Here is a 13,922-nt window from a genome sequence, read left to right on the forward strand (position 1 = left end):
GGGGTGATAGCATGTGTTCACAGGAGCTTAAAACAGAGGAAAATGGATAAGGAGATGCTGGGAAGGATTTGAATGTCAGGTGATTGATGGGCCTTTCATCACAGTGTCAAAACTACGGCCTGTAATGATAACGTTTCAATCATTCAGTCTTAAAATGCCCGCACTACTTTTCATGTAAAAAATAAAATAAATAGGATTATGCAATGGTTTAACAGATGCAAGCACTAATTAACACAAATAATCAGTACAGAATACAACAGCAGCAGAACCAGGTAAAGGGTATTTTGGTCCTACAAACAAAGAAAGAGAATGTGGTCAGGGCATTCCAAATCCTGGGGGCCACCACCGAAACAGGCCCTGCTTTGCAATCCAACCTGTGCTGCAAGTTGCAATTCAGAGCAGAGCCTCACTCGCACGTCTTGGCTGCCAGGAGGCTCATGCAGGGAGACAGCTCTGCGCTGGCATCATCTCCTGGAGCAACAGCTCCTTTTCCTGAGTCTTGCCTGCCTGTTCTCCCCACACAGAGACGTCTGTGAAGCCATGGCGTACCTGGAGGCAAACAACTTCGTCCATCGGGACTTGGCAGCGCGGAATGTCCTGGTCTCGGAAGACAACATTGCCAAAGTCAGTGACTTCGGGCTGACGAAAGAAGCCTCGTCAACCCAGGACACGGGCAAGCTGCCAGTGAAATGGACGGCGCCAGAAGCACTTAGAGAAAAGGTGTGGCACAACACGGGGGTGACCTGGGGGGGCCCTGAGCCATCACAGACACAGGCATGACTGTCTGTCCAGAGTGAGGAACCTCAACCTGGGGGGCAAGCGGCACCCTCCTTCCCCCTCTCTTCAGCCCTTGGGACTGACTCTCGGGGGGCGGGTGTGCCCCTTCCCAGGCCCCACCCCCTGCTGGCCGGCATGAGCTTGATTTGCAAAATGGACTTGATCAGTCATGAGCTACGATAGTTCATGTTTTGCAGAGGAGGCTGGGTGTAGTTTGGGGGGCATTTGGTGGCTTTTAATCCAGAATGCAGCAGCTAGACTGGTGACTGAGAGCGGCCGCCGAGACCATATAACACCGGTCTTGAAAGACCTACATTGGCTCCCAGTATGTTTCCGAGCAAAATTCAAAGTGTTGGTGCTGACCTTTAAAGCCCTAAACGGCCTCGGTCCAGTATACCTGAAGGAGCGTCTCCACCCCCATCATTTTGCCCGTACGCTGAGGTCCAGTGCTGAGGGCCTTCTGGTGGTTCCCTCATTGCGAGAAGCAAAGCTACAGGGAACCAGGCAGAGGGCCTTCTCGGTAGTGGCGCCCACCCTGTGGAACGCCCTTCCAGCAGATGTCAAAGCGATAAACAACTACCTGACATTCAGAAGACATCTTAAGGCAGCCCTGTTCAGGGAACTTTTTAACGTGTGATATTTTACTGTATTTTTGGTTTTTATGGAAGCCGCCCAGAGTGGCTGGGGAGGCCCAGCCAGATGGGCGGGGTATAAATAATAAATTATTATTATTATTATTTGGGAAAGTGCTAAAATCCAGTTCCCCCAAAAGAGGGTGGTGAGCAGAGGTGGTTTTAGGACACGGCATGACTGGTCCGGTTGCGCTGGCTCCTGTTCTGTGGGGGGGGGGCACCCAAACAGTGCTATGGAGCAGAGTGCAAGAGGCAGAGGGTGCTGCTGCTGAAATATGAGAGTCCAAATCCACCACTGTGGTGAGAGGCTGTGTGATGATCTCCAGGCTTGGGGATTATCTCGCCACCCCCAGGAACCATTTCCCTCAACGATGGACTTCCTTTCTCTTAGCAGAAATTTTCCACCAAGTCCGACGTCTGGAGCTTTGGGATCCTCCTCTGGGAAATCTACTCCTTTGGGCGAGTGCCTTATCCGAGAATTGTAAGTGACGGAAGCTCAGCTTGGGCGGCTTTTGATGTTTCGACAGGGATCCTGTCCCTCCCCTCCTTTTTTTGCAGCCAACTCTTGCAGCAAGTGCATTTTTGCTCTGCCTTCTCTTCTCATAGCAGTTGAGCTGCCTTAGGGCAGTGATGGCCAAACTTGGCCCTCCAGCTGTTTTGGGACTCCTTCACCCTTTGCGGCCTGTGTGCACACGCCCCTCCAGCTCACCTGCCGGGCCCACAATGCCCATGCATCCCTCAGGCACATGTGAGCATTTGCTCACACAACACCGCTGCCTTCTTACATCTCAGCTCATCTGAAAGCTCCTTATGCAACCACAGTGGTTCCTTTACATGTCCCCCACTTTTCTTTCTTGTTGGAATTCTCGGCTTTTGTGTCTTAAATAGTTCACCTTTAAGAAACTCCCACCCATCTTGGACTCCCTTCTCTTTGAGTATTTCTGACCATGAGATCTCACCCGGCAGTTTCTTAAGCTTTTTGAAATTGGCCTTAAAATCCAGAGTGCATGTCTGACTACGCTCAGATTTCCCTGCCTCTGTTCTCATCAAACCCAAAAGGGTACGATCACTTCCTCCCAAGGTTCCAAGTACTTAGACTTCGTCAATCAATTCCTCACTGATGGTTAGGACGAGGTCCAAGGTAGATGGCCCTCTTGTTGCTTTCTCTACCTTCTGGGAAATGAAACTGTAAGCGAGACAATGGAGGAATTTGTTGGACCTTATATTCTTGGCAGAGTTTGAGTTCTGATGGATATCAGGGTACTCGAAGTCTGCTATGACTACTATATTTCTGAATGTTTGGTACTCTGCTGTAGGAAGGCACCATCCAAGCCTGGCTTGGTGATCTATAGCAGACCCCCACAGTAAGGTCACTCTTGTCTTTCTCTCCTATATTTGTAACCCAGGGGTCAACAAACTTACCTCAGGCCGCTGTCTCCAGCGCCGATCGCGCGGCAGGCCGGAGGGCAGGGGAGCACGTGCCCATACGCTTGTGCACATGCTATTTCCGGCGCACTTCCGGGTCGGAGGAGCACCGGAAACGGCATGTGCACGGGCCTCCTCCGACCCGGATGTGCACCGGAAATAATGCTTGCGCATGTGCACAAGCTATTTCTGGTGCTTCTCTGACCCAGAAGTGGGCAGCCGCGCAGCACCGGTAAGAGTGGGGGGCAGCAGTGGGTGGTGCTGCAGGCCGGATAAACGAGTCCCTCGGGCCTTATCTAGCCCGTGGGGCTTAGTTTGGGGACCCCTGTTTTAACCCATATACTCTTAATCTGCTTTCCATACTCCAGGTCATGTATTTCTTCACAAGTGTACACATCCTTTATAATGCTGCTACTCCTTCCTTCCTGTTTGATCTATTCCTTTTGAATAGGTTATACCCCTATAACCAGTGTGGTGTAGTGGTTAAGAGCGGTGGACTCGTAATCTGGGGAACCGGGTTCGCGTCTCCGCTCCTCCACATGCAGCTGCTGGGTGACCTTGGGCCAGTCACACTTCTCAGCCCCACTCACCTCACAGATACAGATAGGTAGCCGTGTTGGTCTGCCACAGTCAAAACAAAAAAAATACCAGGTATCTGAAGAAGTGTGCATGCACACGAAAGCTCATACCAAGAACTGACTTAGTTGGTCTTTAAGGTGCTACTGGAAGGAATTTTTTTTGTTTTCACCTCACCGAGTGTTTGTTGTGGGGGAGGAAGGGAAAGGAGAATGTTAGCCGCTTTGAGACTCCTTAAAGGGAGTGAAAGGCGGGATATCAAATCCAAACTCCTCCTCCTCCTCCTCCTCTTCTTCTTCTTCTTCTTCTTCTTCTTCTTCTTCTTCTTCTTCTTCTTCTTCTTCTCAATTTCTATATTTCAGTCATGAGCCTCATCCCATCAGATCTTAGTAATGCTTATTAGGTCATATGCTTTTTAGGTCATATAATGCATGTTCTGCATTAAGAGCTCAAATTCATCTTGTTTCCCTCTCCTCCCACCCCTTGCAGCCTCTGAAGGATGTAGTCCCTCGCGTGGAGAAGGGGTACAAAATGGAGTCCCCCGACGGCTGCCCTCAGATCGTCTACGAGGTGATGAAGAAGTGCTGGACCTTGGACCCCGCACACCGGCCCGCCTTCCACCAACTACGGGAACAGCTAGAGCATATCAAAGCCAGCGAGCTTTACCTGTGAGGTGGGCGGGAGGGTGGGGTTTCCCTTGGACACGCCTCTTCCTCCACCACTTCCTGCGACCCGCCTCCCACGCCCATGCGTCTGGGGGTTGGGGAGAACGGGCGAGGGGGCTGAGGGAGCGGTTCTTCCCCACCCCTCCAGGAATGCAGAATTCCTCCACTCAAGGGACTGTATTTAGAGAAACATATTGGACTGTGTGCATATTTACCCCCCACCCCCGTGCCCCAGCTGGTGGGGGGCGTGGGGTGGGGGTCCGGCTCCTTCTCCCTCCTCCTCCGTGGAAAAGGCTCCCCCATATCTTTTTCAGTGGGGTCACCAGTAGACGCACGAGGGAGAGAGAAAATATGGGAGACCCCAAAATCTTCTCCTGGTCCTGTAGGAATCCCGGTTCTCTTATAGCGGGGAGAGACCCTGACTGTTCGTTTGTAGCATGTACCCCACACTTCCCCCCCCCCATTTGACCCCCTCCTCACAGAAGCGCCTCTCCCCGCCCCCCGCCGTGCCTCCTTCCTTCCCCCTTTGACTTTCTCCCCAGAACCAGACCTCCATGCCTCCCATTTTCATGGGGAGATGTAAGACGTTCACATAGCACCAAAACAATGGGAAGATTGGGGGGGGAGGAGGGAGGGAGCCCCCATGAGGTGTGGGAGACAGAGGGATTTCCCTTCCCCTCCCAGTATTTCTGTGACTGCTGGAAATACCCAAATTACCAATCCAGTATCTTTTACCCCACCCCCGCTGCCCACAACACACCTTTTTTTATTAAAAAAGAAAAGATTTTTGTTCAGTTTTTATTTTTATTTTTTGTTCCTTTTAATGTTATTTCAAACTGCACCGGAAATCAGCCGTTTTGCTGGGTTTTACTAAAGTTGCAAATCTTATTTTTTAAAGTAATAATAAAAAAGGTTAAAAAAAAAGAAGAAAAGAAAACAGAACACGCTCTGAAATTTAGCAAATTCACCCCCCACCCCCAACCAAATGAAGGCAGGGCAAGTTTAAAACCGCAAAGCCACCAAGGACGGCTGTTGGGTTTTTTGGGTTTTCTTTGCTTAAAAACAGTGTTTGCATGCTGTCTCCAGAGGCCTTTTTCCAGTCCTGTCTAGTGCTTTATGCTCATATAATGCTGCCAACTGTGAGATTAAACTGTAATAAAGATCATTCCATATGAACACGTATGAGCTCCTGCCTTGCTTGTCATCTTTTCCCTGCGTCTGTAAGCACCAGGGGGTGGTTTTGAGGAGGAGGCTGGGCTGCCTGGTTAGAAATGACAGGGCTCCAAATCCACTGGACTTTGACTGGTAGGTCAAGACCCCCGAGTGGGTCCTCCAAGGCACCACCACCATGGAATGTAGGGCGAAAGAATTAGGAAACGGGTTCCCACATGCATTTGCAGGTTAAAGGTGAGTCCTGAGCCTTGAAAGATTGGAGACTTCTGCTCCAAATGGTCAGCCTGCGTTGAGGAGCCTGTGAACCTCATGGGGGGGGGGGACACAGAGAATGGGGTGGCACGGGGGGAGGGCCTATATAGCACTACAAATGCCACCCTGTCTTGTTTGTGGCTCTGCCCGCAATCAGTAATGCAACACCACAACTTCACCCAGCTGCACATCGGTGCCGACTCCCTGGGTGCCTGAGCACCCACACAAAATTCCTCATGAAGGAACCGGGAACCCACAAATTTCAGTGCCAGGGCCATGCACACTGCACGGCAGCCACAGCCTCGGGCTCCCATAGTTGTGGGGTCAAGCTGGCATTCCTACAGCTGCATCATGCTGCTGGCTCATGTTCAGCATGTGATTGACTGCAATGTACTTAATATAGTTATAGATTTATATTTGTGCTTAGATTGGAAGTTTTTTTTTTTTAATGCCTGATTAATTGTGGGTACATTTTCAATCATCAGGGGATTTTTAATGTGGTTGGTCAGCCAGTTGTATAGATGTGGGATTATAATCCAACTAATGGGCTGATTTCTGAAATGGTGAGTGAACGGTGAATTGATAGAGCTTGGCAAAAAAAACCCTCTGTTGTCTCATTCTTCAGGCTCCCTCCCATAATAACTGCAGCTTTGGGAGCTATGGATGTTTGCATTGTCAAATTTCTCAGGTTCCATGTGTGGAGGCATCACCTGGAAGCACTTTCACAGAGGCACGTGGGCAAGAGAAAAACTGTGAGTGCACCAGGACAATGCATCTTTTACACCTCTACTCCAATTCTCTTGTCCGGAGGCAACCAGCTGAGAGGCCTGCTGTGAAATTGCTGGCCTTTGAACAGAATTAGGTAGCTAGTCCCTAAGATCGCTCACCATACCTGAAGATGGGAACATGGCCAATGCAACACTGTTTTTGAAATGGGGATCCAGGGAATCTAGGAAGTTACTGGCTAATTTAGCTGAAGTCTCCTCTGGAAAAACTTCTGGAAAGCATAATTAAAGATATACTTACCAAGCAGAGAGAAGAACAAGCATTGCTGGAGAGGAACCAGCATGGCTTCTGCAAGGATATGTCCTGCTTTCAGAGTTCTTTAAGAGTTTGGGTGTAATCTTCGATACCTCCCTCTCTATGGAGGCGCAGATTACAGCTATAACAAAGGCGGCATTTTTTCATCTCCGCCAAGCTAAGCAGTTGGCTCCTTATCTCTCTCGCCCTGACCCAGCCACTGTGATCCATGCGACGGTCACCTCCAGACTGGATTATTGTAACTCGCTCTACGTGGGGCTGCCCTTGAGACTGACCCAGAAACTCCAGTGGATGCAGAATGCCGCGGCGAGACTCCTTATGGGGTCTTCGCTGCGAGATCATATTCATCCGGTACTATACCAGCTGCACTGGCTCCCGGTGGAGTACAGGATCAGGTTTAAGGTGCTGGTTTTAACCTTTAAAGCCCTATACGGCCTAGGACCCTCGTACCTACGGGACCGCCTCTCCTGGTATGTCCCACAGAGAAATTTACGGTCTGCAAATAAAAACATCCTAAAGATCCCAGGCCACAGAGAGGTTAGGCTGGCCTCAACTAGAGCCAGGGCTTTCTCGGCCGCGGCTCCAATCTGGTGGAACGCTCTGTCACAAGAGACAAGGGCCCTGCGGGACTTGACATCTTTCCGCAGGGCCTGCAAGACAGAGCTGTTCCACCAGGCCTTTGGTCAGGGCGCAGCCTGACCCCCTCCTCTGGCAATCTGCACAGAATTTTGCTTGATGGTTGCCATTAATTTGATTTTAATTAATTTTATAATGAATGTTTTTAGAATGTTGAACTGTTTTGATTGTTGTTAGCCGCCCTGAGCCCAGCTTCGGCTGGGAAGGGCAGGATATAAATAATAATAATTATTTTTATTATTATTATTCTTTGAGAGTGTCAACAAGCATTTGAATGGAGTGGCCCACTAGATACTTTTGATAGCCTTATGCTTCTGAATCAGGCCACTTACTCTTGCAAACAACCTGTGCTACATCCTTGGAGACCAATGTAATAATGTTCTGCTCCCCAAATCATTTCACCTGATCCCAAAATGCAACATTCATCACTACACAGCTTCGTCTAGAAATAACAAGAATCCGAATTCAATTTTAATTTTCACTTTGGTTCATTTACTGAAAATAATGCAATGCCACAGCATGTACTTTCCTTCAGTTGTTTGGGGAGAGGGAAAAGAGTGTTCTCAAACATTTCTTAGAAAAATCTGAGAAAATTCAGCTCACTTAATGTTAAAACACTTTTGTTCACGTCTGTAGGTGGATGATGGAACAAAGGAAAAGACTGGCAGGAGGACCAATTTTGCTGAATGTTCTTCAGGAAAAGAGTGAAATTCCTCAACAATATGCAAGGAAAATGAAATATTTATCAGGAAATGTGCTTTTGTGCATTTTTGGACTGTTTTCATGGTCCCTTTTTCTAATGGACCCACATAGCTGTCTGCAATCTTTCACCACTAGATGGCCCTCTGACCAAAGGTTTTCTTCCTTTGCCTGAGAAGCAAAGGTAGCCATGTTTGCCCACAAAAAAATTCCAAAATCCACATCGAAGGGCAATGTGTTCCCCCCACCCTCTTCCTCTCCTACCTAACCTGCTGAAGAGCTCTGTAGAACCTAAAAACTTCAACACCATTGTGCATCCTTTTGGTTGGCCTAGTAAAGGTGTGGTCCTAATGAGAATCTTTTGTTTTATTTTTCTCTTACAGGTCAATAGAGTCTTAAGGTTCACATTCTCTATTGGGCAGCCTTCTGGTGATCTCATGCCATGGGGGGGGGGAGTGGCTGGAGGCAAAAGTGGGGAAAGCAACAAATGTAAAAATTAACTGTATAGTAAAGGTAAAGGGACCCCTGACCATTAGGTCCAGTCGTGGCCGACTCAGGTTGTGGCGCTCATCTCGCTTTATTGGCCGAGGGAGCCGGCGTACAGCTTCCAGGTCATGTGGCCAGCATGACTAAGCCGCTTTTGGCGAACCAGAGCAGCGCACAGAAACACCGTTTACCTTCCCACCGGAGTGGTACCTATTTATCTACTTGCACTTTGACGTGCTTTCGAACTGCTAGGTTGGCAGGAGCAGGGACCGAGCAAAGGGAGCTCACCCATTGCAGGGATTTGAACCGCCAACCTTCTGATCAGCAAGTCCTAGGCTCTGTGATTTAACCCACAGTGCCACCTGCGTCCCTATTTTGTATAATAGGCTAGTTTAACTATCTACACACACACACACACACACACACACACACACAATCCTTGGTGCCCCTCCCCAATCCTGGCAATTACCGGAGTACAAGGATCCTTTCCAGCCAGACAAAAACACTTGAGGGGGTGGAGCAGCGCTGGGTGGGGGGAGGGTGTCTCAGGGAGAGTTTTGAGGGCCAGATAGAGAGGACTGAGGGGCCACATCTGGCTACCAGCTCTCAGGTTCCCACTCTGGGCTTAGGTAAAAAAGAGGGAGGTACTACATCGTCTGGAACGGGTCAGCAAACTTACTGCACCTCAGGCAGCAGGCCAGAGGGTGGGGGAGCTTGTGCCCATACGTGTGCGCACATGCTATTTCTGGCGCACTTTGAGGTCAGAGGAGCACTGGAAATAGCTTGTGTGCATGTGTACGGGCCGCCTCCGACCAGGATGTGCACTGGAAATAACATGCATGTGCGCAAGCTATTTCTGACCCGGAAGTGGGCAGCTGCACAGCGCAGTGACGGTAAGAGTGGGTGGCAGCAGCAGGGGTCACCGCGGGCCGGATAAACGAGTCTCTCGGGCCTCATCCAGCCTGCAGGCCTTAGTTTGGGGACCCCTGATCTTGAAGCACCTTAAAATATTATTTCATCTATTGTAGAAACAGCTTTCCTAGCCCACCTCATGTTGCTAGTTGTTATGTACTGAGTCGAATAGGATCCAAACTGCAGCAGTCTGATTGGTTCTAGAACAATAGGATCCAAAAGGCAGCAGTCTGATTGGTCCTAGAACAATAGGATTCAGAATGCAGCAGTCGGATTGGTCCTAGAACAATGCAGCAGTATGATTGGTTGGCAGGAACCACCCAATCATGCTCCAGATTTAAGTGAATCCACAACCTGATTGGCTTACAGTAGAATTCCGGAATTAGCCAATCATGTGCAGCCCATTGTGTAAATAATGTATATAAAGCAGATACCTTGAGGGGACATTCATTCATTCCTCCTCACCACTATGAGCTGAATAAAGAGCATGAAATCACTTTGCGACTCTGAGTATATTTCACTGGCGACGAAGGTGGGATCCCGCTGAGCTGACTGCCACACACAGCACCGCAGCACCGCCACCTGCCGCACCGCTGCCTCGCACCGTGTATCCAGGCTTCAGCTCCGGGACACAAGGAACTCAGAATGGCAACCGACAGCAGCTTCTCGCCGTTCAACCCAGCAACGGGAGACTGGGAAGCGTACGCCTCCCGTTTCACTTTCCTCCTAGAAGCCAAAGGGGTCACCGATGAAGAAGACGCCAAGAAGAGGGCGATATTCTTCAGCGTCTGCGGAGAGGAGACGTTTGAAATCGCCCGGGCTCTCCTTGCGCCTGAAGACGTCGCTACTGTTCCATACAAAACAATAATGGAACAGCTGAAGGGGCACTTTTCGCCGCAACCCTCAGTGGTGGCTCGTCGAAATGCCTTCTATGCAAAGCGGCAAGCCCCTGGGGAAACCATAACTGGGTTTGTGACCTCTCTCCGCCAAGCCGCCCGGTTCTGCAACTTCTCAGAGCTGGAGAACATGCTTCGTGACCGCCTCGTCGGTGGCCTGAGGGATGAGAAACTGCAACAACGACTCTACACTAAGAAGGACCTAACGTTCCAGGTCGCTCTGGAGGAGGCCCTGGCAACGGAAGCTGCCAAGAGGTCGACGCAAGAGGCACGGCCGAGCCTGCCATCCCAACCGAGGGTCCACCACGAAGACCTCACTGACGACTCAGGATCTGACAGGGAGGAGGTGCACCGAGTACAGCAGCGCACTCAAGCAGCCCACTTACCACAGCTGCCTCGACGAGAAGGAGGGAACTGCGCAAGCTGCGGGGAAACTCACGAGAGGAGGACCTGCCGTTTCCGCAATGCAGAGTGCAGGCAGTGCAGAAAATTGGGACACATCGCCCGGGTGTGTCGGGCTCGGCCCACCCGACGCCAGGCATCAGATGACCAATCCAAGAGCCCCAGGTCCCGGGGCCCAACGCACCAAGGCAACTCGACGGAGCTCACGGACTTCCAGGTATACCAGTTGCCCTACCCCAACATAGAGAAAATTTATGTAGAGGTACGGATAGAGGGGGCCCCATGCCGCATGGAGCTTGACACGGGTTCAAATCTATCCATAATCTCGGCAAGGACCTTAAGGAAACTGTGTCCTACTGGGGGTCCCAAACTCAGGCCGGCCCCATTCACCCTCCGGGACTTCCAGAAACGTAAGGTCCCCACAATGGGGGTGGGGACCTTCAGGGTGCAATACCGAGGGCGGACGCGGCAACTGGACTTGCTTGTGGTCAAGGGCCCCTACATTAGCTTACTGGGATTGGCATGGTTTGGACCACTGGGACTAGCCATCACCGGAGTGAACCACACTACCTTACAAGTGGATGTGGACGCTATATGCAAGGAATTTCCAGGGGTTTTCGATGGGAAATTGGGACAGTATACGGGCCCCCCCATTGCTCTACAGCTTGACCCCGCAGTACGACCAGTCAGGCTCAAGGCCCGCCGGGTCCCGTTCGCCCTGAAACCACGTATAGACGAGGAATTGGACCGGCTAGTGGAGCAAGGAGTGCTGGAGCCGGTGCCTAATGCCCCCTGGGAAACCCCAATCGTCACACCCGTCAAGCCTAATGGTTCGGTCCGCATCTGCGCAGACTACAAATGTACTATAAACAAGGCCCTCACGGCCCATGCATACCCAGTGCCAGTGGTCAGCCATGTCCTTGCTACCCTGGCTGGGTCGAAAATTTTTGGCAAGCTGGACTTGGCCCAAGCATATCAACAGCTGCCAGTAGATGAGGCCACAGCAGAGGCACAGACGATTGTGACGCACAGAGGAGCGTTCAGGGTAAAGCGGCTGCAATTCGGTGTCAGCGTGGCACCAGGCATATTCCAGAATCTAATGGACTCGCTCCTTAAAGGGATTCCTGGCGTCACCCCCTTCTTCGATGATGTGTTGATTGCCGGGCCCACACCAGAGGAGTTTGAGGACCGCCTCCGCACCGTTCTGCACCGTTTCCAGACAGCGGGTCTCAAGGTGAAGCGGGAAAAATGTCTACTAGGAGTGCCTCAGGTGGACTTTCTGGGATTTATGGTGGACGCAGAAGGGGTCCACCCGACTGGGGACAAGGTACGGGCCATTTGTGATGCCCCAGCGCCCAAGAGCAAGACTGAACTTCAGGCCTTCTTGGGACTATTGAACTTTTACCATTCCTTCCTTCCCCACAAGGCGGCGGTAGCGGAGCCCCTACACAGACTCCTGGACAAGCGGGCCCCTTGGGTGTGGGGCCAGCGCCAGGAGGCCGCATTCCAGGCAGTCAAGGACTTGCTTGTCTCAAACTCGGTCTTGGCACACTTTGACGAGAGGCTGCCGGTGGTGCTAGCATGCGACGCCTCGCCCTATGGCATTGGCGCTGTCCTGGGACACCAACTCCCGGATGGGAGAGAGGTACCGGTGGCATACTTTTCCCAGACACTCAACGCAACCGAGCGGAACTACTCACAAATCGACAAGGAGGGTCTGGCAATTGTGAAGGGAGTAAAAAAATTCCATGATTTCTTGTACGGGCGGCCCTTCACCGTGGTGACTGACCACAAACCGTTGCTTGGCTTGTTTGCCCCCGAAAAGCAGACCCCCCAAGTGCTGTCTCCTCGTGTCCTCAGGTGGTCAATTTTCCTTGCCAGCTACCAGTATGCGCTGATTCACCGCCCGGGGAAGGCGATGGGCCATGCGGACGCCCTCAGCAGGCTACCACTACCGGAAACAGGCCCCGACCCAGCACCTGCACAAGAGGTTATGAGCCTGGAGCTGCTTCCCGACCGCCCCATTCAGGCACAAGAAGTGGCACACCACTCCAAGAAAGATAGGGTCATCTCCCGGGTCCTGGACTGGGTGTGGAGGGGATGGCCCAGCAGCAGGCCTGGGCCAGAATTCGCTGGCTACACAACCCGCAAACATGAACTGTCGGCCCACAAGGGGTGCCTGTTATGGGGAAGCAGGGTCGTTGTTCCCCAGCCCCTCCGCAAAAGGGTCCTCACAGCCCTACATGAGACACACCCAGGGGTAGTAAGAATGAAGGCCCTTGCCAGGAGTTATGTGTGGTGGCCGGGGATCGACGGAGAGATAGAGGCCTGGGTCAAACACTGCCAGGCCTGCCAAGAATCCCGCCCAGATCCCCCAAGGGCCCCAGTCCAGTCCTGGGAGTCCGCCCGAGCACCATGGTCACGCCTGCATGTGGACTTCGCTGGCCCCTTTCAGGGGAAAACATTCTTCATAGTGGTGGACTCCTACACCAAATGGCTGGAAGTCGCACTGGTACCGTCCACTTCTACGTCCGCAGCCATCCGGGTACTACGCAGGCTGTTTGCAACCCACGGGCTCCCTGACACTCTCGTCTCAGACAACGGGACTGCATTTACGTCAGGAGAATTCCAAACCTTCACAGCGCAGAACGCCATCCGCCACATCCGTTCGGCGCCATTCCACCCTGCCACCAATGGCCAAGCAGAACGCATGGTGCGGACCACCAAGGACACCCTTCGCCGCATGACGCAAGGGGATTGGGAGTACCGCCTTGCCACATTCCTCCTAGCACAGCACAGCACCCCCAGCTCAACGACTGGCCGGAGCCCCGCTGAACTACTAATGGGTCGGCGCCTTGCAATCAGATTGGACCGCCTTCACCCCGATAGAGCTCAGGATGAGGTAGTGGTGGGGGAAGGCAGGAACCCCCGGACCTTCGAGGCCCAGGACCCAGTGTACGCAAAGAATTTTGGGGCAGGCCCAGCATGGGTACCCGCCACAGTCACCAGGGTCACTGGCCCTGTGTCGCACGAGGTGCTAACGGATGGAGGGCAATGCTGGCGCCGCCACTGCGACCAGATACGGCGACGATTCCCGGGAGAAACCCAGGAGGAGGAAAGGGCAGAGGAGTCCCAAGGGAACAGTGGGGCAGTGAGGCCCATAGAGCAGCAGGGGCCAGCAGGAGAGGCAGAATCAGTAAATACAGAGAGGACCCGTGAGACCGAAAGGACACCGGAACCAGAACCACGACTGAGCGAGCCGGTTGCGCCAGACCAAACAGCCCCATCACAGCCAGCATCCTTGGAACACGAGCCAGAACCTGAACACCGGACCAGGGAACACCACAGGC

The 13,922-nt window shown here is 52.1% G+C and overlaps 1 protein-coding gene across 12 annotated transcripts in view; it reads left to right on the forward strand.

The window, feature by feature from the left end:
* CSK (C-terminal Src kinase) overlaps window positions 1–5,257 on the forward strand; it is a 69,557-nt gene extending 64,300 nt beyond the window's left edge. For 7 of the 12 annotated variants that reach the window (XM_083698312.1, XM_083698308.1, XM_083698313.1 and 4 more), the window contains exons 11-13: window positions 525–720; window positions 1,804–1,890; window positions 3,900–5,257. In XM_083698312.1, the coding sequence (XP_083554438.1) occupies window positions 525–720; window positions 1,804–1,890; window positions 3,900–4,082 (466 nt within the window). In that variant the 3' untranslated portion in view covers window positions 4,083–5,257. Of the gene's footprint in view, window positions 1–524; window positions 721–1,800; window positions 1,891–3,899 lie in introns of all 12 variants that reach the window. The other 5 variants (XM_083698307.1, XM_083698302.1, XM_083698310.1 and 2 more) reach the window with 1 other exon arrangement.
* The last annotated feature ends 8,665 nt before the right edge of the window (window positions 5,258–13,922 follow it).

This window comes from Podarcis gaigeae (genome assembly GCF_964106915.1).
Source record: "Podarcis gaigeae genome assembly, chromosome: 9".
In the NCBI taxonomy this organism is placed as follows: Eukaryota; Metazoa; Chordata; class Lepidosauria; order Squamata; family Lacertidae; genus Podarcis; species Podarcis gaigeae.